Source organism: Rhopilema esculentum, chromosome 16 (genome assembly GCF_057945365.1).
Source record: "Rhopilema esculentum isolate cy_ngs chromosome 16, ASM5794536v1, whole genome shotgun sequence".
In the NCBI taxonomy this organism is placed as follows: Eukaryota; Metazoa; Cnidaria; class Scyphozoa; order Rhizostomeae; family Rhizostomatidae; genus Rhopilema; species Rhopilema esculentum.
Genome location: NC_142830.1, coordinates 8,218,313 through 8,244,821, shown reverse-complemented (window position 1 = coordinate 8,244,821; position 26,509 = coordinate 8,218,313). Strand labels below are relative to the sequence as shown.

The 26,509-nt window shown below is 35.6% G+C and overlaps 2 protein-coding genes across 2 annotated transcripts; one reads left to right on the top strand and one right to left on the bottom strand.

Annotated features, from left to right (window-relative positions):
* The first annotated feature begins 523 nt into the window (after positions 1-523).
* On the top strand, positions 524-12,616 carry LOC135682376 (sodium- and chloride-dependent betaine transporter). The gene is made up of 11 exons (XM_065197245.2): positions 524-3,520; positions 4,152-4,286; positions 5,574-5,895; positions 6,290-6,422; positions 6,654-6,788; positions 7,272-7,375; positions 8,553-8,677; positions 9,368-9,480; positions 10,549-10,680; positions 11,183-11,554; positions 12,207-12,616. The coding sequence occupies exons 1-11, from the start codon at positions 3,199-3,201 to the stop codon at positions 12,330-12,332; spliced, it is 2,019 nt and encodes a 672-aa protein (XP_065053317.1). The 5' UTR covers positions 524-3,198; the 3' UTR covers positions 12,333-12,616.
* LOC135682378 (gamma-aminobutyric acid receptor subunit beta-1) lies at positions 12,303-23,894 on the bottom strand. Its single transcript, XM_065197248.2, has 10 exons — positions 23,653-23,894; positions 21,788-21,855; positions 21,329-21,399; positions 20,548-20,765; positions 19,134-19,216; positions 18,711-18,851; positions 17,907-18,121; positions 17,091-17,264; positions 16,167-16,250; positions 12,303-15,237 (listed from the first exon to the last, which is right to left on the bottom strand). Exons 1-10 carry the CDS (start codon positions 23,892-23,894, stop codon positions 14,974-14,976), a joined length of 1,560 nt encoding a protein of 519 aa, XP_065053320.1. The 3' UTR covers positions 12,303-14,973.
* Positions 23,895-26,509: the final 2,615 nt, after the last annotated feature.

Below are 26,509 nucleotides of genomic sequence, written 5' to 3'. Positions count from 1 at the left end.
CGTTTATTACTTGATAAGAATTGCGAAACCGAGTTTGTACTTTTGTTCCGTTGAAAGATTAACGTTTCGCTTCATTTTTTCTGCAGTCATGAATAATGATTTTGATTTTCTCGCCTTAATATTAAGACTGAAGACAGTTATTCTTGTTATTTTCACAAGGCCTGCCTTTTTTTAATCATGATAATCCAATTTTGATAACGTGCCTAAAAACTTTATAACAAATTCCAAGACATTTTTGTTTGCGTTAAACTGTAAAGTTGAACGAATGTCGTCTTCATAGTTCGAAAACGTTGTTTCCGCAGTTTCACCGAGTGTTTTGTTGTATCATCTCGTGACGTCACTTGGATCTGCCGAATGAAATTGAATAAGTTTGATCTCTAACTCGCTCAGATTAACATTAACTAATTCTATTGTTTTTTTACAGCTTCGAAATTCACAAGAACGTATAACAGAATTAGAAACAGAGAACGAACATTTGCAAAAACGTGTAGAGAAGTATAAACAAAGACGAAAAGACGAATTTTGACAAACACCGCCATATGCATAATTAACCCGCCATTGTCAACTGCATATAAAATGGTTGGCAAATATACAAAATCTATGCTAGAAACATTTACTGTTGTCGCCTTTAAGGTTTAGGTTCCCAGATGAGATGTACAATTAGCAATCAGTTAAGAAAATTGATTATGAAAAGAGTGCATCGAATACTTATTTAGGATAGGAAACGATAGATCGTACGTTATTAAGTGTATTTCCATAGAACGGTTTTTACAGAATTATGTGTTGTTATTATCATCATTATGAACTTTCCTTATGTTATGTAACAGTCTAATATTAAGATCTTTCAATTGGAGTTACTTTTCCATACAATCTTTATGTACCAAAAGGAGTGCTACTTATGCTTTGGACCTTGAAAAGTTACCCAGTATTCATATTAGCCGATATTTGGCGATATATACATCAAGGCATTTCCGAGCTGTTCACTTTATGGGTTTTCTAAAGGGTTACCTTTAAGAAAGCGACCTGCGAATAGTCTTTTCCAAAAAGTGTACAGAATTGCAACAATTTTTTAATAACCAAATACTATGCTTTGTTCATTTGGACCCTTGATTAATCATTTTGGTGACTTGGTATTGGCAAAATCACACGATCTGTCTACTCAAAAACCCTTCAAAAAGACCTTTTTTTCTTTGGATTAACATGTTGAATATATTCTTTATTTAAATCCAGTAATCCATAATCCAAGATACTTAAAAGTGTTTGCCAAGACGCTAAGACGCTAATTTTATATTTTGCTCTTTAGTGCATGAATACCATGTTTTAACTGCCAAGCTAAGCTGCCGGATTTTTTATGTTGGGATTTATCGCTTTTGTAAATCTTTGCTCATTTTATGCTCTTAAAGATTACTTAACCAGCGACGATTTGTAGATAGTACTGTAAAACCTTGTAAGATAATAGAGTGTAAATTAATTTTTAATTTTTTCTTTTGATTTCCAGTATTTAGTTTCAACCAGTAAACAAGGGGTATAGGTATCTTTTTCGCCGGTGATTTTGAGCTTGGGACTATTGTATTCCCATTTGCGATTATTCTAGTATCTGATCCTTTTTTATGTTTTGATATTGTCTCTTTATTTGGAGAAGAAGACATAATTTACCTCAGCCTGACATAAATTTCTATTGGTATCTTTGGGTGCAATGGGAATCGTGGAATGCTACAATCCTGGACAGACGGTGTTGAAATTTTTTAGCCCCGCCACCGAGTGCTATCTCAGCTACTAAAAACACACTCAAAATTTGAATACGAGGGGGGGAAGCTGCACTATACACCCATGCTACTGGTCACGTGTTTAGGGGTTTTCACATAGCCCTGCCCAAGATTCTACGTTACACACTAAGTCACTGCGTACTAAAGACACACGAAACAAAAAAAATGTTGAGTTTTTGAACATTACATCCAATGCTTGGGTTTTCTAACATATACATCTAATGAGACAGCCCCTTCACCTGTGCTTTTTCCTTACTAGCAGCTAACTGACCAGGGAGGGATGGGAGACTAGGTTGGCTGGTAGCTTGTAGCCCACAGGTATGGAAGTCCCCACCAACCCCTCTCTATCTAACAACTCGCCCACGTTGCCAAAAAATTTATTTCGGACAATTATAATCTAGCCTTTGCTTTACTGTGATGTCTCAGTCTGCAGTATCGCGAGGCGTGTGAATTTCGATGTATTTTTCACTTCATTTTTAAAACCGTTGCCCAGTCGCAGATATTGCCTAAATACAGGTAGGGAGAGGCTCAATGCTTGTTGGAATCAATTTTTGTACAAGGCTCCGATTTGTACAAGGCTTCGTTGTGACGGATTCCCTAACATAGCCGCAAATTTAGTAACAAGAGCATTTGTTTTGCAACAAGTACTTAATGTACGCGTTGCTTATGTACTGTTCCTTTGTTTATAATAAAGAGTATGCAGCTAGGACGACAGGTTTCTGCAGTTTCATTCCACATGTCTTCTGCCTTGCGTATTGGCGGGTGTGTTTGGTATTGTACATTTAGCGGTATTCACATGCTTGGCGGTCCTGCGCTTGGCGTTAATCGCGTTCAAACATCTGGTTCTCTATTGCACAAGAAACGGAATTTCTTTTGCTGCAAGCCCCTCCATACCTATGCCTACAAAAGTAAACATGCTTTATATACAGCACCAAATAAGTGAAGAAGTAGTGCTGTTGAAATGAATATAAGAAAAGGGGAAGCGACTGACGAAACCCTTCGCAATCATGAGGTTGGCAGTTTCCCTAGTCTGCCTGTCTTTTCTTCACTCGTTTTGATTTTTAGGCGTTGGTAACTTGCTTCTTCTTGTTACAACCTGCAGTGTGAAAGTCTTGTTTAAGTACATTTTTAGAGGTATCTAAACGGACACGAGCGTTTTTCTTTTGAGATTTGGATTAGAAAATCAGCATTTCTCAAATTCTAACTAAACCATATTATGCCATTGTTTGAAGTTTCTTACAGCCACTGTACAAGTATTTTACTGTTTATATAGCACTTGTGAATTTGCCAGTTGTAAACCAGTAAGAGCGCATACGACAATAAACGCATTAGCCGGTTGCCCGCATTCCGCTGTTTGAAAGCAGTTTGCAAACCAGGTAACAATGACTTCTGATCCGTGTGACCTGTGAGCGCATTCACATTGAAGTCTGCTATGGTCCAGGTGCCACGTTGTTTTTTGGAAACGTTGCGTGTTAACGTCCTTCCGTTCAAAAAAAACAAATCAATCCGTAACCTATGTGTTTCAATTGCTTACTACTTAAAAAAGATGAAGATTGAACTTGGGAGCAAAAAGCCTGACGAAAAGGAGCTGAGCACGCAACTTGAATATTTCGACGACGGCAACGAAGAGAAAAATAATCACAAGCGGCCTAAATGGGAAAACAAGACACAGTTTATTCTTTCTTGTATCGGATTTAGTGTTGGTTTGGGAAATGTATGGAGGTTTCCTTACTTGGCTTACAAAAATGGAGGCGGTATGTAGTAACTAAACAGTATCCTGACTCTTATTGCTTTTTTATTTGTTCAGCTATATCACCATCACTTAACCTAATAAATTTACTTTTTGCTATGAGTGATTTCGAAAGCCGTTATCTTTGAATTACTGCTGATCATTGTAACATTCTGAGAAATTAGGTCTAATTAAGCTCGTAAGAAATGTTATATCATTAAAGGATAAATTCTGTAAGACTTCAAAATAATTTTGACTTTGTTAGAACACCAAAGGCTGTAAAAGACATGGAGTGATAAATTAAAAGTTCAGGGTTTTTCTTTTCACATCGTTCAAAGGGCTACACCCTAATCCTTCCCTGGGTCCCTCCCTCCCCAAGAATATCCATCTCGCAGCCTCTTGCAAATTTCAGGATTAATCTTAGTTGGACGGATATACCCACAACCCCCCCCCCCCCCCACCCCGTCATACCGGCAAAAGGAAGGCTTCGCAAGCTAGACAAAAATGTCGATAGTCAATAAATAATGGAGTAAATATTTTTTATAACTGCTAAAAATCAACAACACAACTTTTGTTTATGTCTTGCGAATATAGCGCTGGATTTAGCGATAGACGAATCGATAAACTAACTCTTGTTAACTGCTTATGCGTTTCAGGTGCTTTCCTTGTGCCATATCTGATCATGATGGTTTTGTGTGGACTACCAATGTACTATCTGGAGATCTCCATTGGACAGTACTTTTCAAAAGGGCCAATCCAATCATGGCGGGCCATCTGTCCCTTGTTTGCAGGTATGAACATAGCAAGTTTCTTTACTATGCACTTGCTTTATTCATTGTGGCGATTTTCACCGAGTAGCTTGTAAACTAATTTTTCAAGAACTGGTAATAAATTCACGTACGAGGCATTGCTTACACACGATTCTCGCTAGCAGCTTTCTAGTCCGCCCCAGCCACGGACAAATGCATACCTTGCATTCCGCATACTAAGGACTTTTCCCTTGTGAATTTCGGACCTAGGAGCATGATTAGCGCCCTATTTGCATTATCGCCCTGTTCATTTTTCCCTGATGTTTATTCTTCAGTTATAATAAGAACACCTGTAGAAAAGAACACGTTGCACCGTGTGGGGAAGACAACAAGCTCTTTCCTTTCTAATGATACAATCGATATCCTTATTCAAGAGTACTAACTTATTCAAGAGCACTTGGCAAAACCCAGCACTCAGCGGTCACTAATTACGCTATCTGGAGAAAAGAATCTGTTTCTAAGTGCTCGATATTGGTAACTGATGCCATGGTAACATTGGTGCAGATACTGAACTGATTGATTAAATGGGGAATTAGGGAATTAATTAAATGAAACCGGAAGACTCATTCGTTACAAACACAATTTTATCATTTAAATTTCAGTAATGAAGAAGGAATATTAAAATGAACAAAAACTATCGCTCTAAACGATTCATTTCTGTCTAATTCACCCAACTGCTTTTTCGTTTACTGAATAACTAATTTGCAGTTCATTAAATAGAAAAAAGTCAATGGTAGCAGATTTTGACTTGTACATGGTTTTAAAAACATCACCATGATTGATTCTTTCACATTAGCAGGAGGAAAAGCGCGTTCTGTGTCGGTATCCTGGGAGTCGTTGTCCTCTGCAAGCACCGTATTTCGGGTAGGAGGCAGTTTCCTATCTCTGGCCTCAAGGAACGAAATAGAGAAAACCAACAGGAATGCGTCATGAGAATTTGAAGGTGTTTAAAAAGTGTTTGAAGACTCCTTTGGAATTTAGTCATATATACCCTTCTATGTATACAGCCTGCCAAAAGTCTTTGAACACTGGCGTCAGTTTTCAAGGGTATCATGCTGAAACGTTTTCCATATTTTATCCCTAAACCTGTTCCAAAAATCAAATTACGCTATTTAACCCCAATTTTGACTATTTAACCCCAAAGGCTTGAGCTTTATCAGAGAACGTAAAAGTGTCCTTAGAAAGTAAAACGATTTTATACCTATTGTTGTAAGGGGGTCAGTATAAGGCACAGGCACTAGTTGATTATTGCTTTGCATTGCTTTTTAGGCGTTGGCTATGCCATGCTGATCGTGTGCTTTCTGATCAGCGTATATTACAACGTGATTATTGGCTGGATATTGTTTTATCTGTTCGATTCATTCCGGGCAGATGTCCCTTGGAGACGATGCGACCATAAATGGAACTCGCCTAAATGCATGCAGAAGCTAAGCATAATTGGCAATGGAACCAAGGTTATAACCAATGCTATCGGAAAGAACTTAACTGTCTGTCAGGAAACGTATTTGTCGCCAATTGTTGCAAACGGTTCGGTGATTAAATGCGTTTTAAACGGAACAGATCGACTTTCAGCTTCCGAAGAGTACTGGAAGTGAGTGACAAATATTTACTTAGAGACTTCATTGAAGATTCCTTTCGTAACTGACCTTTTCGTTTTTAACTTGCAGTGCTACCTAGCTGACATCTTGAGGCTTGCTATAGAGCTGACTAGATCTTGAGATTTTGCACGTAAACTACGAAAATGTAGTGCTTTTTGCAAAACCTTTGGTAACCCTCGATATAAATTTGACTTTTAAATTCATGTTTATCCTCTATTTTGGCAAGGATACCCCTCTATTCGGCATATTGTACCAACAGTCCATCTCTCACTGAATTCTTATCGTGAGGCCTTGAGACTGACCTTTAGGAAATCCAATGGCTGATTATAAAAATCCAATACTTTGGGAGTTGTTTTTGCCACTATGACATTGTAAACATTTTTGCAGCCATCATGTTTTGGATATCACTTCAAATGTTAATGAATTAGGAGAAATGAGATGGCAATTGGCATTGACTTTAATTTGTGCTTGGACAGTTGTCTACTTTTGCATGTGGAAAGGAGTCAAATCAGTCGGAAAGGTACACTTTGTTGTTTCTTTTGCATGTTCGAAGAATATTTAAAGAGTTAGCACAGTTTTAGGTTTCCTGTTTGTATGTATATGCATTGACTCTGTTCAGGAATTTTTTCGCTGCAAAGATGTTTGTACCTTAGAATCCTTTCTCAATTTTTGTTTAGACTGCATATCATTTTAAGCATGTCTTGGAAAGAGCATGTTTCACAATCAAGATCATTTTTCTCCTTATTTTCAGGCAGTCTACTTCACTGCGACATTTCCATACGTCGTTCTCATTATTCTCTTGATCCGAGGACTTACACTGCCAGGAGCAGTCGACGGTATTCTCTTCTACATCAAGCCCGACTTTTCCAAACTTGCTAATGCTGAGGTATGCCTCGCTTAGTTAATTCTGAATTTTTGTTTTTAAAGCTGCTATATCTTACCATACGTGGCCCAATGAAAAATTAAACGACTTTGATTAACTCAATCAGCATCCAATCTTCAATCCGATTAGCAGATCAAACTAACTTGTTGTCTGGTTGAAATTAAACGTTTCTAACAAACAGTGATCTCAATGTGACTTCTAACAAAGCTTAAGAAAGTGTTTATTTCTTCATCAGAATCTTTTCTTTTGCACTTTTAAACAATACCATACAAATTAAGAAGAAATCATTATAATATTTGGGTGACTATATTTTTTTCCTTTCTGGCCGGTTCTGCTAGCTAATCTATCAGACATTTTCCTTAGTGACAATTTGAAAATTATTAATGAAAAACCCCAATTATTAACGTGGTCTATACTCAAACTAACTAAACTAGGCTTGTGATACAAAACCTATTTGCTAAACTTAATCAACTCTTTTTCTTTAAGGTTTGGGCAGCAGCAACAACACAACTTTTCTACTCGCTAGGACCAGCCTGGGGTGTCCTTCTATCGCTTGGCAGCTACAACGAATTTCACAATAACTGTCTTAGGTAAATGTTTGCTCTTTTATTATTCTTATGCCTTCAAAGTCTCAAGAATAGGGCTGGTTTAGGCTGCATTTTGTGATTTAGGAATCCTTTGGTTTAGCATAAATGAAACTGCGAGTTAGAGCAATTGCTTTCACTTCATCCACGCATTATCATATAAACGTGGACTGCTACATTTATTGCCATGGCATACTTTAACTGTTTGTCGGTTATAAGACACCCGAAAAACTGGCCAGATATTTCCTTGCAAGTAAGAAATTATGAACATGAATTGTTAAATTTATTTGTGTACAACTGAATCCTGTTAAGTCGGAAGATCTCTGGAGGTGTAGAAATGATACGGCTAAGCAAATGTCCAAATTATCCCAGGTAGGATATGTGGTATACCACAAATATTTTTAAGATGTCATTTCTAGCAGTTCAGCGGAGCAAATAATTCCAATTTTTTGTCGGTATTAATAGGATAAGACCATATAGATAAGACCGCATTGATAGGACCATATTTTTTAAGCATACATTGCTATTATCTTCTATTTGCAGATGTAAAGAACTGTTAAGAAATGAAACCAGCTTAATAATCTTATCAAATATGAATGATTAATAAGTATATTTAAAGCAAGCTGATTTTTATCCCTAGCATATAGAATCTAAGTTTCTATTTATGTTCTTGTTTTTCTTCACTGAAATAACAAGGTGTATTAGCTACCAAAATAAAGAGCATGTTTTTGCAGCTATTTAATTGATTTTAGATCTGATTCCGAAGGGACATTTTCATCATGGTTAGAAATGTTTTTAAAAAAGTGCATACTTCCCCTACATGTTGAACTCTTATTATATTCTTGGTATATAATCACGTGATTATTTTATATCACCTGAGCTCATTTGTCCCGGTCTTGTTTGCGTTATTTTATCTAAAAATGGAACTGGTGCGTATTATCCTGTAAAACTTTCGAATATAATTGTCGTGGTCAATAGAAATAAGTATATCATGACTAGTTTCTTTAAACCTTCTGACAAGTTATCAGCAGGGGAGAGGTGGGAGGAAGGGGAAGTGAATGGTTTGTGTCAGTTAGCGAGTGTCCGACTCATCCAGGATACGATTTTTGGAAATCTGGGGTACGACCTGCAAAAAGGCTGTTCAACCATTGTTATTTACAATACTATTACATTTAACTTTTAGAGATGCTATCGGGTTGGTTTGCATGGACTCGTTCACAAGTTCGTTGGCTGGATTCGTTATTTTTAGTGTATTGGGATTCATGTCTCAAGATCTCGGAATTGATATTGAGAAGGTGGTTTCCTCGGGTAGGTTCTCCGACTTTGAACCATTTTAAACTCTAAATTGCATATAGAATCAACCTTTTACACTGCTATAATTCAATATTACGCAAAAAAGGAGCCATGTGTCTATGTATTGATGCAACTTATCGTCCTCCCAATAAGTGATAGGAAACTTGTGTTCAGGTGCAGATTGAAGAAGAGAAAAGATGGTGAACAGTATACACTAGATCATCGGTCGGTTAAAAATTACATATGAAAAGACGAAAGCTTGATATTCCAATTGATCATCTGTGCCAGCACACATATTATTAAGATAAATAGATACCTTTAAATCAGATCTAGGAAAAAGAATCTGCAGACAACCATGAAAAATTAGCAATTTCATTGGCCGACATACTGTAATGATTCCTTCTGCTTGTCTTGTAAGGATTCCGTCTGACTAATGATTTCGTCAGACTTAACTACAGACGATGTCTCAAAACCTTAATTCTTTCACCCAATTGCATCGTTGGTCAAACTAACAGCAGGCAAATCCAAAGGTATACAACAAGTCGAGACCTCTGGTATTTCACAATGTTTTTTCCACAAACGTAAGGCTATGTAAGTAGTGTTAATTGTTCGTGAAGATTATCAGCTGTTTATCAAAAACCTTGAACACTCAAAGTTTGCTGTAGAAATTGCATTTTAGCTAATAAACGTCTCTTTTTCTTTCAGGGCCTGGTCTTGCATTCACAGTCTATCCTGAGGGGATCTCACAAATGCCAATTTCCTCGTTGTGGGCGATTTTGTTCTTTTTCATGCTTTTTACACTTGGATTAGACAGTTCGGTATGTAATGCAACCAATTTTTCTGTCTAATAAATTTTTACGGTTGATTGCTTTGGCACATTTCTACTTAAAAATATGGCAACCAGCAAGTGTTATTTTACTCAGAAACTTAAATCCTCTCATTCAATGAAACAATCTTTGACCTTGCAGCAGACTGAGATCTACGAGTTAACATTATTGTTAAGTATTGTAATCTAAAAGTATTCCTTATTTATAAAAAGTATTATTTCTTCAACATTAAGTATTTAGTAGTAGATTGATTCGTTTGAGCCGCTCCGGATAAGTAACTGAAGTCCTCTAGGCTCTTAACTGAACCCTCTTATTCTGAATTTGCAAAACTGTGCACCTTATAGATGAGTCCAGTAGGAGGATGTTACTTTGTGTTATATCCAAAATGCGATATGATTAAACTATCAAACAGTTTTATAAGCACATACCAGCAGTAAATACACAGCCTATAATTGTTTTACCCAGTCATTTTACTTTTCATAGTATACCCATTTCATATCTTCTAAATCGATGCCGTTTTAGTCGAATTTCATTACGTATTTTATCTTGAAAATGTATATGTTTGGTAAAAAATTTAAGTCGAATTTCGGCTGTCTCTAATGAACTGTCAGGTTCAATTATTATGAGGAAAATTTTAATTCACACATGGAGTTCATAGAGTATTCATAAATTATAAGGTTTTTGCAATCATTGTCATGAAACTTGTACTTAGAATCTTCGACGTCATTGCCGAAATATTCTATGAAAGCTGGTCTTCAACGTGGCTATCTTTCCTATCTTTTAAACCTCAGCAGCTCTTTAATGTGAAAGTTGCCAAGCAGTTGTTTGATATTTTCACTAAACTGGATTGTATCGAGGGCTAAAAGTATCTGAAATCAAAAAATAAGAAAGATAAGAATACACACGTTTAAGCATCTGTTTTCTTATAAAAGTGGGCTCTACTTGGTCATTTTTTCAATGTATGTAGGCTAGGTAGTTTCAAAATATATAGATCAATCGCTTGCAAATAGATGTACACATTGGCTGTTATCAGTGTTGATGTTCAAATTTTTCTTCTAGTTCGCTTGCATAGAATGCATCATAACCAATATAATCGATGAATATCCGAAAAAATTGACAAAGAGAAAGGAACTGGTAATCTTAGCAACATGTATCGCATGTTTTGTAATTGGATTGCCCATGACTTGTCAGGTAAGCTGTTAACTGTAATCAGTCTCTCTTCACTTACAATGGTTTTTGTCTACAATCCCGGACAAAAATAGTTGCGACTTTTCAAGAATACTTTATGTTTTCTCTTTCTTTTGAAAAATAGCTTTCCCCCTCCCTTCCCCAATTCAATGTTAAATGCATGATTTTGAAGCAAAAATGATAGAACTACAAATCCAACATTGCTTCGGGGGTAAAGGGGGGATTCGAATTTACAGGGGCAAGGTAAAGTAGAATATTACAAACATTGCATTCTGTCTCAACATTTTTGTCCTGGATTGTAGTTTACGTACTCACGTCATAGATTACGTCATAGATTACGTCACATCATAGTTCTTTGTACAGATTTCAAACCTAAAGCACGTTTTGCCTAGTTCAGTGACTATCTAGTCATAAATCGTTGTCAATTTTGTTCAAAAACTTTACACGATGCCAATTTGTTTCTTTCCATTACTTGCCTACGGAGATCCCAATTATTAATTCTTAGGGAGGGATGTACGTCTTAAATATACTGGACACACAAGCAGGTGGAATATCGCTGCTTTTCATCGCTGCAACGGAAGTCATTGCTATTGGCTGGTTTTATGGACCGCAGCGCCTCCGCATCCAAGTGTCGCAAATGATAGGATACATGCCGGGTATTTGGTGGAACATTTGCTGGCGTTACATAACTCCTTTGATTTTAGTAACAATTTTCGTATTTCATTGTTACGGATGGCAGGGGATATCTTACGATGGGAAGCCGTATCCAGTATGGGCAGAGTTTATCGGATGGTGTATTGCCTTGTCGAGTATCTTGACCATTCCTGTTTTTGCCCTTGTTAATCTGCTCAGAGCTGAAGGCACTACGTTGCGCGAGGTATGTTTGAGTCGCTTACTATTAAAATGATTTAAACATTGCATTGCTTCCTTTGCTTTGCCTAATCGATTAAAATGCTGAATATATGAATAAAATAAACTCCCCGTAACTCGAACCTCCAAGAGGCCGAATTAAATGGTTGGAGTTATTGAATGCTCGAGATATCGGAAGTTCGAGTTATCAGTGGTATTTTGACATGAAAATATTGGGCAAGGTTCAAGGGGGGTACAACATCAGTTCCACTCAGCGAATGTTCGAGTGATCGGGGGTTGGAGTAATCAGGATTTTAACAATACCATATTCAAGGCTTTCCATTATAATTTACTTTGCGTTAAATGCCATTGATTTTTCAATACTAATATGTTTCTATTGCTCTCCAGAACTAATGTCTAGACTCTCCAGAACTGATGTCTCCATGATTTACTAACCGCAGAATCTGCTTATTTAGCTCATCTTGCTAATAAACTTTGAATAAAAATCTTGACCCCCCATTTCAATTTCATCGACATATAAATAATCATTATTTTTCATATCAAATTCCTAAGCAGATCTCAAGGTATAGGCCGTATTGAAAATAGGCCTTGGTTTATACCGAGGTGTTTGGTGACAACGGATTTCTCTAAATCTGTACGTGTTGTTCAATTTTTTTTAGAAATTCCAGCGATGTATAGAACCCGACAGAGAAACTCTACAGGCAATTGCAATGAAGCATGGTTTGCCGTTTGAGGATTCAGGTTTGCACGAAAAAGAAGGAGAACATGTATCTATAAACCTTTAACTTTGCAACTGACACATGTAAATATGCACAGACACGATCGGTAACTTATTTATGAGAACTTTATCATACATTGTTTGGGACGAATTTTGTGGTAATTTATGTAATTTATTTAACAAAGCCTTGCGCTCTGAATGGAGATATAGCGGTTTACATTATAAGGTTTATATGGCTGAAAGATACACTCTTTAAGCTTGTACATAGATCTTTCGTTTTTGCTGTGTTTGTTAAACTTCATTACACTGCATTTTTTCTGTATTAAATGACTAATATGAATTAAACGTGTCTTCACAGCGCTTTTCTGGACGTCTTGAAAATCTTACAATTGACCAGAATATAAATATGAAATGTTGGGCTTTTTGCGTCCTCCAGTAACGGAGACCTTCTACCCTTTACTCTGAGAGTATTCAGGAGCTGGAAAGATATTTTTGAGATAATCTATGAATATTAAGTTACAGAAAGAAATTGTCTACACGAATACTCTATCTTGTGCCATCTCTGTGTTAGTAAAGTATGCATTCATTCACATTCCCTTTTGGAAGTAACCTGTTGTAAGTAAAGAAAATTCAACGCAGAACACATGTTCTTATCCTTTCTCGCTCTGCAGGTCCTTGATTGACAACAGGATTTCCTTCCTGAACAAGTAAACCTGTATAAATATTACTTATAATTTATGTCTTGAAATGCAAATCTTTGCAAACGTCTCAATCCAAAATGCTTTGACTTTGCTAATTCTTTTTGCTATCAATATGCCAGGAATCTTTGATTCTGCGCCTATAAAAATTTCTCTCAAGCATAACCATTTTATACCTAACAAATTTAGTTTTTCGCCCTATTGTGTTCTCGACGAATTTCAAACATGTGAAATGCTAGACCAAGCATTGCAAATGTTTAGACGCCAGTGGACCGGGAACTTTGCCAGATGTTTTTGCAGATCTCTTTGTAGAGTATATTAAAATATTTCAAGATTTTTTTAAAGAAAGTCATGAAAGAATAATATAAAGCAGGTGATTCACCATCAAGAATATTTCATTCTATCTTCCAAGCTATTTAGACTATCCCTTCAATAATAATTAAAGATCGAAATAGGCCAATCAGAAAAACGCAAGCACCAGACCGGTATGGTTGACCAAAATAATTAAAGAATTTTTCCGTTTGACATAAAGATCACAATACTTGGTTTTCATGATAGTCACAGTAACGCAAAGAAAAACAGCAAAATTATTAATTTTTCCCTTTGACTTGCAACAACTGATACTATGTACGAAAATCGTCATCAAATACTACATAATCAACTACATTAATTGAAATAAACAATAAAAAAACGGCTATTGTAAAGTAAACTATTAGAGAACCCTCTTGAAATCTCCTTGTGTCTTTAAGAGGGGAAATCAATAAGGGCAGTTGTGTTTCATAGAATATCAATCGTTTACCAAATACAGACCTATTTCTATAACTTTTGTAATCAAAAATTTGACAAGGCAAAATAAAATTTTCTGGATGATTTATCTCATGTACAAAAAAATTAAATGCAATATCTGCCATTATGAATACAACTTTAAGTTTTCATTGGGAGGTGATTCACACCATTCTTTTACACAAACAACATATCTATGAAATCAAAAGGTTACACTATGTAATAATCTCAATAAGAGCTAGAATAAAGTCATATTGTTTCCTTAAGTATTTACCTTAATTATAAAACATATAAAAAAGATTTTATTTAGGCAGTAATAATTCTTTTAATTACCCAGTACCTCAAATCAATCTGTTTCAAGTCAACCACTTACGCCGTTATTACAAAAATGGTAACTCAAATGCTACTATCGTTAATTGTGGTAATAACTGGTTACAACTTGTCGCATGTTTCTCGATAATATTCATTATGTCGTTACACCAACCTAGAACTACTTTTTAAATGGGTTTCGATCTTTAAACGCTATTATATTGTCATCGAATGGTATTATCTAGAACTTTGAAACTCCATTGTTATGAGTTGCATTTGAAGGCACGCAGAGCGAAGGTTTACTTCTAAGTTACTGATGTTTTTTTTAATTAATACTTCTTCATAAATTGACCATGATGTTGCGCATGTCCACTGTCCCACGTAACTGAAATTCTCCTGTTTAGTGCAGCTTTGTTTGGCTTTCGATCTGGTTAGATTCAGTTGTTGTAAATTATTTATAAGGATCATTCTTCTTTTCGAGACGCAACTTTGTTTACTTTGCTGCAAAGCTCTGCTAGAAATCCGACGATTCAACAATCTTGCCAGCAGTAGCATCATTGAAGCATTGACAAACATTAGCGATTATTATCGAAAGGCTTTGGATACATTTATTTTTGTCTATTAGTCAAGCCATAACTTAAATAAGAAAAGCTAAATGTGTTGGCTACACAAAGTGAATGTCCGTTGATCTATAAAAACATTACTGATTTCAATTATTGGTAGAAAGTTTTCCAACCATTTTATTGTTACTACTGCTCTTCAAGCCACGTGCTTGCTCTGCAATGCTGAGCCCCATATCCTTTAAGCATGAAGCAATACCACTGCAACAAGACCATTTCTTATGATCTTTATTCTCCAAATCTTTGGTTTAACAATTAAGCTTCCCAAACTAATCAACTCGACATCATATGCCTTTTATCATTTATTATCATCCTTTTTCATAGTTAAGAACATAACCCAGTAAACAATATTGAATGTTGCAAATGCTGTTGGGAATACCAGTCTGGAGTATTCGTCGATGGTATCGACCTTAAACTGGCAACTTGTTTTGCCAACACCAAAAGAGACAACTCCCTTGACTTCATCTGATTGGTCACTTGTCTTTGAAGCGTATTTTTGTCCATCAAATATAACGACTACAGGTTTACCGTTTTTTGTCTGGTGATTGTCATCGTGCGACAGCTTTAAAAGAAGATAAAACATCAGCCCAATGCTATCGAATATTATTTTACAAAATGCACTAGTTTGGTATACATGTTATTCTATAGATTCATGTCGAAGAAGCGCCCCCTCCCCCCAGCGACCAAAGGCGCTGTAGCTCTGGTAGACCGACACCTTCTCGTGTATACAATAAAAGAACTCGTTCTTTTAACAATAGTTTGATCCAAAGCACTTAAGATCCCATAAAAACATTTTACAGATCTATTTCAAGTGCATAGAGGCTCGATACACTCATATTCTGCAATCAATAACAGTAGCAACCTGCTAGAAGAAAGAAGTCATTCATTATCGATACGAATTATTGGTACACCTGACCAGAGTGCGAATATTTGTATGCAGATTGATAACGAGGGCTTGAAATCAAAACGAGGCTCTCCTTGCTATCCCTTATGCATCTTCGATCTTTAATCTCGAGTTCATGGATTGGTTGTTAATGTGATAAAATCTTGTAAAAGCCATATATTTTAGAGTGCCAGAATCGATGGGTGACCGTATCATTTAAACCGTATCATGTAAATGCTCTTTGTAATATCGAATTATAAGATGACCAATAGCACATTATTAGCACTGTTACAGTCTTGTTCAATATTCTTTCAGTGGATAATATTCTAAGAAATCGAAAATAAGCTGTTGTTGTTCAAAACATGCACTTAACGATTTCAAGAGACTTCCATTTTTTACTGGGCAGCTGCTTGCGACTGTGAAGATGTGCTAATGGTTTCTATCAATATCGCTCCTCCTAAATTTGTTTTGTCCTTTACTCTAAATAGCGCATTAACATCTGCCAGTACAATAAAAAATGCATTGAATAGGTCTCAGTGACTAGAAGATTACATTTACATCAAATTATAGACAGTTGAAAAACATCAATCGAAAGTTAAAAAGCCTACTTCAAAATGCTTTCCAAGAACACCTGGCACCCTCGCACGAAGCTCGTGGTATTCACTGCTATGGTTTCTCTTACTGCCTCTGTCCTGAAATAAGAGAAAATTAAACATGCATTTCAGAGAGCTTCCTCTATATTTGGTCTAGATATAGATTATTTACCTGATGTGCAGAGTCTTAGATATAAGATCAATGAACATTGGAAGTGTTAACAAATAAATTCTTAAAAATGTAGCCAAATTTTCTGCACGATCAGCCTTCATTTTCAAAAAAGCTTCATGTAGCTTCTAGTGGAGCAGTCAAGGATGAAACTAGATGATATATTTGAAGCTTTCAAGTAGCCCAGGGAGTTTTAGTTTTGCCTGACAATCAAAACTAGCTCCTAGAACTTTATTAGTTCTTGAAATGCAGCTGCTCATCAAATGTAAAATTTTGAAAATTTCCGTGTATATCTTTTGGCAAATTATTTGAAAACAGCAGAATGAGAGCCACTCATCCTTAGGATTATAACATTGCTCACGGTAATTGCTAGTTAAAGCCCTCAAATGTAGCTCTTACATTTATGACTAGTTCCGTTAGGATTTGTCTGAAATTGCTTCAGATCTTTTTATACTCATCCTCAACGGAGGATTAAGTTTCAGGGAATCCACTATCTTTTTTACCACAAAGCGTACAAAGCATACCAGACAGAAATTGATCAAATCATAACATCGAGCCTCTTGACATTACAAAAGGGGAAGCAAAATAAAATGTTTTAAGAAATTCAAGGTTGTGTAACAAGACTTTGGTCTCGCTTTTAGCGTTTTTCAAACGTTAAAAGGACCTTGAATGGCGTCTTTTAGAGATTTTTGTCATTATAAATGGTGTTGGCAAACTTTTGAAGCGCGTAAATCGATTAGGTAACAGTCCTAGAATGAAATTCAACTTACAAGGTGATTATCCCCAGAATCTGATTGTTCTTTCTTTCTTGCTCTCTTTAGTTTCTGCTTTTGTTGTCTTTCCCTGTCCGTCAACCACAAGACCAATGTGTACTCCATAAGCACAGCAAAGACGAATATAAAGCTTACAATGAGATACCAATCAACTGCTTTTATATACGAAACCTTTAAAAAAAGGAAAGCATTAATTCATTCAAGGAAGAGCATGTGAAGACTATAGCAATCTCAACAAATTAACGAGGAACGCCTGAATCTGTGACTGAATACCACTTATGCCGCAGCCTAATTTTCAAGGCATTTCAATTTGGAACAAACAATCTTTATCTTTTATTCTTCTTTGAGATTTTAGGTTCAGTAAGAAAGGATGATATATCTGCTATAAGAAGATATATGTCCAAACAGTGCATCGAATGGATGGTGATGTTTTGGCTATATTTGCATGCTTTCAAGCATTTGTTCAGAAATGTGTCTTGAAGCTGTGTGCAAAAAGCTCGACTATTTCGTCTTTTTCTATTTCAGAGACTACACCTAATTACATAAATCAACTTTTTAGTAAATGCTTTATACTTATAGGTAGTTATTCTAAGCAGCGACGTGTTGAACTTTACAAGTGGCCCTGAAAACTTATTCCAATGTAGGACTTCCACACAACGAAAACCAAGAGATTCGTTGTCCTAAAATGACCCTAACAAAGCTTTAAGATGACCCTAAGATGACCGTAAAAAAATCTAGTGATGAAATCATTTTTTTTGGAGGAGTTAGCAATGACATCGAAGATTTCGAAAGAGATTCAGATGCTTGTCTCACCTTAGGCATTGATGTGTTTAGCATATTAAGGATGGTCGTGATTGTCAAAACAGATGTTATTCCAAGTGCCACTCTTGCTGCTGTAGATTCTTTGGGAATGCAAAAACTGATCCAGGATATCATAACAATCAAGGCGCAAGGTGAATAGAGGTGAATGAAAAAGTACCCAGTTCGTCTTTCTAATACAAAAATCGCTGTCAAACCAGACCAATTACCTGGAAAAAATGATAAATGCAAACCTAGGTGTGACATTCTATCGTCTAAAATCCATTGTTTTATAGGCTTGTTAACATGAATAATGATAAAGAATAATGATAAAGAATAGAAGAATGTCATTGCAACAACATGCATTCAAAGTAGTGGAGAAAATGGTTTCTATAGGAAATATCATAGGCATCACGAAGAGTCTTGTTTTCAAGTGCAGAATCATTTAGGAATAAGTTAACATGAAAAGAAGAAGCTTTGAAGACAACAATATCAATTATCTTCGCAAAGCATTTGTACGAATCCTGCCAAAAGTGATGTTTTGAAAAAAGCTCACCGTCTGCGGTGGAAAAAACCGCACCCCTTTTTTTCAAGACACTGTTGGTTCTAGATTTAGGTATTATAAATACCAGACAGAAATTGATCAAATCATAACATCGAGCCTCTTGACATTACAAAAGGGGAAGCAAAATAAAATGTTTTACGAAATTAAATGATGTGTAACAAGACTTTGGTCTCGCTTTGTAATTAATTGTTTGTTCCTATAAATTTAATAAGAATATGCCAAAAGATCAAGTTAAAAAACCTTTTTGTACGTACCAACAACATACTGTGTATATCTTTCTTCAGTTTGAAAGTCAGTCAAATTATACTGGGGCAAAGATCTGACTTTCTCTCCAATGGCGATCCGATTGCTTTTGTTTTCCCATTTAAAGACAATGTCACGATCACTATATCCGTCTACGGTAACAAAAATCTCTGATGTGAAATAAATATTTAGGAAGTTTTGATATGACAAGAAATAAACATTTACTGTTGGGTATCATATGTAAGAAAAATTTAATGCTCTTGATAAAATTGGTAATATATTTTTAAAGGTATGAGATGATTGCTTAATTTTTCAGGTATTTAATGATACAAATATTAAAACACTTTTATAGGGTAGGAAATGTTATCGAGAATGTGCAAACTAGCTTGCAAAGACAAGGCGTAGTATTTCTAAAAGGAAATAGCAAAACTCACAGCTCTCAATATTCAGAGCACATTTCTGCTTGTCCATTGGAAACATCCTGAGATTCATTGGGCAAGATGCTCTCACCGATATCCTATAGCATAATTATGAAGGGATGCTATTATTAGAGCGTAAAAGGAGCGCAAAAGGAGCGTAAAAGGAGCGCAAAAGGAGCGCAAACAGAGCGCAAAAGAAGCGCGAAAGGAGCGCGAAAGGAGCGCTAAAGGAGCGCAAAAGGAGCGTGAAAGGAGCACAAAAGGAGCGCGAAAGAGATCATTGCTGCTCCGATTTATGTGAAATGGAGAAAGCAATTATAAAGAATGCATAATAAAAAGACTTTGAAAACTGCAACAAGCTTTTTTCAGTTTCATTTAAATTTGCAAGTTTTTCCTTCTGCATGTACCGTCTGTATTTTCTACATGTATTTTCTTGAATTTGTATTTTTTACATGTACCGTCATATTTTTCTTCCAGTTTAAAATTTCAACTTGACATTGTGCATTTTGCACAAACACGTTCACCAATATTCATCCACCTTCTTGCCATAACAATATAACTTTAGTCAACTCAGCATTCATTGACTTGCAAACAATTTCAGTTAACCAGCATTCACGTTCACAGAGACCTGAGCTTATGAATTTTCGTCTCAACTTTGTATAACAGGTGACAAAAACAAAAGGTATTTTGTGAATCATAACTGACTCAAAGCTACACAACATTATATGCTTTTGCAAATACAACTAAAACAGTTTTCTTTCTATGCGAATTTGTATTCGCATTAATCAGATTAAATTTTTTAGTTCTCTTCAATGATTATTGAACTAAGAAATTTATTAAATTTCTTTCAATGTGATGTTGAAGCAGACGCAAGGATTTAAGAATTAAGATATGACCTTGTTCTTTGCCTAGAGTTCAGTTCTTATGAACACAAATAAAATTTAGTCCTTTCTACTGTAGGATTATTTTTCTAGAACTAATACTAAATTAAATTTGTTAGATACCTGCTATATTTCCTTTTAAAACAGTGTGTCTGCGCATTTAGTATTTTATAAATATTTTTGAAAGTAAATTGTTTTTATAATTTCTTCAACTGCTTACGTTTCAGAGGCCTGAACTTAACAAATATGATCAATCTTGGAATTACAAAAGAAAAGATTTGGTAACGCAGTCGATAAAGGCAGATTGCAGTAAGAGAAAAGGTAAACTTGTGAATTATGTGAGTTTGATTTTAAGAGCACAAAATTTGATAGATTTAGCAGAGTAGTGATAAATACAATAGCCTTTTCGAAGAGAAGCTAGCTGCGGGGACAAACCTTTGTTTATATAAAAAGGAGGATATTGTCTATTGTTTAAAACATTGGAAAGTTATGGGGCTGGAAAGGCAATTGCCCCCTAGCTAGTATGTTAAAAAGGCCTTTATAGATACCTGGCGTTATACTCTACTTTTCCATTTTGGTGAATGCGAAGCATCTTGTTCTCAACCGTTACGTCATGAAACGTTGACCGTTTTGAATTTTCAAAGTATGTATCAGGCTGCCATATCTTTTGCAAAACTGTATTAGATACCGTAAGCATTCCATTAAAGGAGTGGTTTAGCCTTGGATCTACCCACGATTGTCGAAAAAAGAAGTCAATTTGATAGTCCTGGAAGAGAAAAATGCAAAAAAATCTCACTGACATACATACTGGTAAAAGCAACTGAAGAATCATAAACCTAAAGCTAAAAAATCTTCCTGAAAGACAAGAATATATTTATCTAATCCATGAAGTTAGAATGGCAAACAAAGTCATTCACATGCAACCCTTTTTGGGATTAGGCTCTGACTATGTGTCGGTTGATGGGAGATGTCTGTTGTTGGGAGGCGGCCGTGATTTGAATGTGTCTGTGGTTGGAGGTATCAGTTTTTGAGAGGTGTCAATTTTGGAAAGCTTCGGGAATTGGGAAATGTTTGTTGTTGGGAGGTTTTGTGAAAGGTCACCATTGTAGTGAGGTTTTTCCTGCTGGAAAGTGTCTGTTGTCAGGAGGCGTCTGTTTTTGGTAGATGCCTTTTGCTAAAATGTTAACATTGTAGGGAGGTGTCTAATGTTGGGAGGCGTCTGTGATCTTTAAGTCACTTGTTCAAGTCTTTGGCTTTAGGAAAAATATTTTGGAACAAAATGATTTTTTGATTTATAGGTGGTCTCTATCATTGGAAAATGCTTCTTACCATATCAACAACATTCACTTTGTCAATTGACAGGATCCAGAACCCAACGGTTATAACAACAGGCTTGTGAGCTGAAATTCAAGAGTATAGTTATTCACAAAATGTCTCTGGTTTTTCATTTAAATTCTATGATATACCTTAAAGTATGCAGCCAATATCAAACAAAAGTATATATCAAATAACCAACAGACAGTCTACCTCAAAATCATATTAAGGGCTCTGAAGAAGAAGAAATGATGACTGGCCAAATATTGAGTAATTTGTCACTTTACCCAGAAAGATTCTTGCTTTCAAAATGTAAATATTTCGAGAATTACATTTCCAGCAGGTGGCAGCATCACACGTCAATTGAGAAAATATCATCAACTTAGAACACCTTCATTTCAACTCATTTCAAAATAAACGAGACATTATGAATAGCATAAACTTATGAAAAGAACTGGCATGATTGGTGCATACCCTCCATTAGTGGCCGCAACCTTCTGTCATACCCACGCAGCATAGCATTTAGTAATCCACTGATGTTACTGCAAAAGCATCATTTCAAAGATATAACGCCACTCTTTAGTGACAAAGAAATGTTTTGATCGCAAAGTTATCATCGTCATTTTGCGAAACATTTGGAATCTAATCTAATTTCCAGTGTCCTAAAAACTACCTTCGAATGCTAGCTAGCAACAAATACAAATGCAAAAAATTAATTTGAAACGTTAACACACAGATGTGGTCCCTGTTGTCTTTCTAGGTTTGTCCTTTCATGTGGACACTTTTCCTTACTGAGCCGGCAGTAAATGGGGTGGTGAAGAAGAAAGCGATAAGGTGAGAAATTACTACCTTTTGACCGAAAGTGATCTCGATATCGTGCACAAATCACAAACAGGGACCACACCTTGAGTCTCAGAATTAAAGGGGGACAAAGAGCAGAAAATGCTCGCTTATCGAAATAGAATCTTACTGAAATGTGCGGGACCATGATCCCTTATGCCTTTTATGTCGTTCAGTTTTACCTCACGTGTCAAAGAAATTGGAACACTAGCTTTGATATAAAATCGTAAGGTACTCAGTGGAGATCAATCGGCCCTAACGCCAATTTTACATTAATTACCCTTTTGAAATTCGGTCAAAATAAGGTTTTTCTGTGAAATTTCTCGGTAATATTATTTGTCCCTTGGCAACCTAATTATGTCTTTGAGGCGAACCTTCTTAGTCATAAAGGAGAAACACATTTAAAAAAGCATTGAAATCTTCACAATTTCCTGTCATTTCACATCGCCGTTTCCACATATTTACAAACAACCTGCTGCTTTTGCCAAAATACGTGCATCTTAGAACACGTGAAACGTGAAAACTGTAGCTTTCTGATGTGATACACGTGCTAGCGTAAGAAAACCCGTTTGTACGAAGACAAATACTATAGACTGCGATTGCGAAAATCTTAGTAACATTTACAGGCTTAGTCTAAATTTGCGAGAAGCCTTTCCATTAAAAAAAGGTCACCCATTTATCAGCCTTCCAGTGTTAGCTAGACAACTGCAGCCGAAGAGAAATCTAGCCAGAAAGTACTTTTGTTTCTGAAAACAATCTTTAAGACACCAACGGGATTCGATTGCTTAGGAAAAACTGAGAATCACCGTGCTTTACGCGTAATGAGCGAAGTTTTAGATGCAAGAAAGACGTAAAGCTGTACATCATCTTATACTTAGTTTAATGGCTCATCTACTCTTGCTCGATTAAGAAGCTTGACATTAAACTTTAATTACAAGAAGCCAAAAGATGGTATTTTCAACTTTCTTATCAGAAGCACTTTTATGGGAACGATAGCCTGTTTCTCGCAGATGTTAAAGCTACAATACTATTTAGATTTTCCAGTGCTTATAAAAAGAACACTGTTAATGTTGCTATGCAACTATTCGCTACGCTCCTTGTTTAAAAAATTACTGTGAAGCTCTTGCACACCTCATTTTAACATGTTCATATCTCAACAGTAAATCTAGTTCCCATAATTTATATTGAAATCGGTAAATTAATATTAGATTCACTCTTCCTGATAAATTTTTTAACATAAATCAATTCACATCTGATTTATGTACATAAACTTATTGTAATAAGGCTCCAAAGCGAGACGATAAATGAATAGATGGCGAAATGAGCGTTCTCCGCGTCCAGCATATGTGGTGGGGAAGTCCTTATGCAAAAGTGCTTTTCAATTTGCAATCAAACTAAATTTTTACCTATCAAAAAACAATTATTGCTAGAGCTTATAACCTAACATTCCTGTTAGAAATATATTTTTATGTTGCAAGCCAAATGCCGGTGCTTCTTACCATCCAAAATGTATTGACCAGTTTTTTGCCTTGCAAAATTCCTCCCTGTATGTAACGTTCATGTATTTGATATGAGGAGTTTTTTGTTTTTCCTCTTTTTCGCTTGGTTTTGTTTCTGTCTCCAAATTTTTGTTTGTGTCTACATCCCTTTTTTCAATATGGTGATCGTCTCGTTTCTCGTTTAAAGCGGTGCAGGTTATGAATCCAAATGTGATGAAAATAATCAGGTATCGCGTCTTCATTTTTGTTTCACGAGTGCCTGCAAAAGACAATAACGTATAAGCGATATGTGTTAATATTTTATAACTTGATTCCAGAACAAGGTTTTAGTAAAGAAGTAACAACAGGAAAACATACGAAAATTTCCCAGTGTTAATTTCCAGTGTTGTTTTAATTTCCATCAGGCTAGATCTACTAATAAAACATCCAGGGTTAAATATTAATATAGTGCATTTAAAACAACGAGGAAGGAAATAAATAAGGCTAAACAAGCATATAGACTAAATAAATAATAACTAAGCTATTTCTTCAAAGCTACGCAACAATGCACCTGGAACTGATGGCGTCACAACTTTGCATTGCAAGGCAACATAACAGTTTGAGACTGCTTGTAGAGTACAATAGCATTATTAACCTAATTGCAGCGTTGAAAAATGTTGGACTTACACTTAAAAATGCACTTAACTGATTTGACATGATTTTCAATTGCAGTGATCGGAAATAGAGACGAAATTCAGCAAAAAAAAAATGAATTAGGTAAAAAATAAGAAAGTTAGAAAATTAAGAATTACGTTAAACGAAGCTCTACAAATTTTGATAAAAAACAAAGTTCTAAAATATGAAATATCTAATTTAAAATTTCACGGTACTCATTCAACCGAACGTAGCAAGACAGACCGCCATGACGCTAACAAAAACACATGAAAAGCACGATTACCTTCAGAATAGAAATGTTCGATGCTCCAGTGTCAGGTCCAATAGTATTAAATTGTGATACAGTTGCTAAAACTGTCATTTTCCATATATTATCTTCCAAGCGATCAAGTCCCTTACTTGAACAAACGAGTTGATTTGAAGACAAGCCCAGTCTATTTATGAGACGCTATGTATTTCTTAGCAATTCAATAAGCTGATTGGTCTTTCAAGTCATTTTCCTTCTTGCTATTTGTTTTCCATGGACGATGCTGGGTAAGATTCGCCGACAAAGCATTTGGTATGCTATCTTGCCATCCCAATTTTGCATAGTGCAGGCAAAACAGGGGGCTGTATTGACAATTGTGACTTTGGAAAAAGATAACGAATGTCTACATATGTGTCTTATTTAAGCTTTTCATAAAAACATACTGCAACAGGTAACCCCCGTTATATATGACATAGTTTTGAATACGTCATAAATTTCGAACACCTGCTCCAGAATTCGAGGGCATGTAATAACAGCAAGACGATGGCTGTATGCACCTGCAGAGCGCTTTCAGCCAATATTTCTTTGAAGAGCAGTGTTTTGTTGAGTGAAATCAAACTGTTGATTTAAATCTTAATTTCACTTTTGAGCTTACTTTTGAAGACAATAATAACACTACGCTTAGTTAAACAAAGAAACAAAGGGAATCACGATCCATTGCTTGATAATCTCATTGGGTAACAACTAAAATTGTTTACAGTGTAGCCGCAAAACATTGAAAATTGAATATTTTGATATGATTATAAGGTTAAGCCAGGGAAAGGTGCATATTTGAAATCAGCGTTCTCCCTTCAGTGCTTGTTGATGTCGATTCGTTGCAACACGGTTATCCTTATAGATTATCTTTTAAAACTGTTAAGAACTCTTATCCCAAACAGTTATTCATTTTGAAATCACGAATGCTGCAAGTCAACTGTTTCTGATTTGAAAACGTTATTGAATATGGCAGAACAAAATAAGGTTTAGAGTCTTATGCAATTTTCAGCAAAAATATTAGAGACTTAAGTTTAATTACAAGAGACTTGATATTTTTACCTTCAGTTGTTTTTCACTGTCATTTCAACACAACTAGGTTTGTTTAGACCTATAAGTTTTTCTTCAGAGCAGATCAATTATCATTCTCTTATGTTTTCAGGATAAAATATTGATTCCAACTTTACAAGAATGATACTTGTGTCAGTCAAAACAATGCCACAGCAGAAAGAAACGACAGGGACATGAATACTCTAATATCACACTGAATTTGCGCTTCTGGGTATTCTCGTTATTCGCCCTATCAGCTATTGTTTTGAAAATCGAAGGGTTATGTCTACACGTTTTGCATAAAAATGGAAGAAACAGTTTAAATTTCAATCGAGTAACAAATATCTCAAATTTCAAAAGATTTATCAAAATTCAACTGTAGTGACTTGCGAATCTAATGGTTTCAAGGCCTTTGCCAAAGCAAGAAATGCCACCAACTTCAGTTCTAGAGTTTAGCCACTAAATTCAAGTTTTCATGGAAAATTAATCACCTTAGCATTACTGTATTGAATTAAAGGTGTCTTTCTAATCACATCTTCTTAAAAATTTTCTATAAATTTGAATTTTTAGATTTTCAAAGACACCGCTTAAAGTAGAAGGTAAATACACCTAGCTCGTTTCATAGAATAGACTCAATTTGAATTCGATTCCCTAGCAAATATCCAGCTTTAAAAATGGAAATAATAACGTCTTTAGTGCATTGATTTGAAAAATATCACAACCCGTAAACAGTACTGCGGTGATTGAGACAACACCTTACTGAAAATATCGTCAACATAGTATTTAACTTGAAAAGTTTGACGAAGGAATCATTCGATTACAAAAGTACTTCATACCAATCTTCGCGTTATAAATGAAATATCTTACTTATTT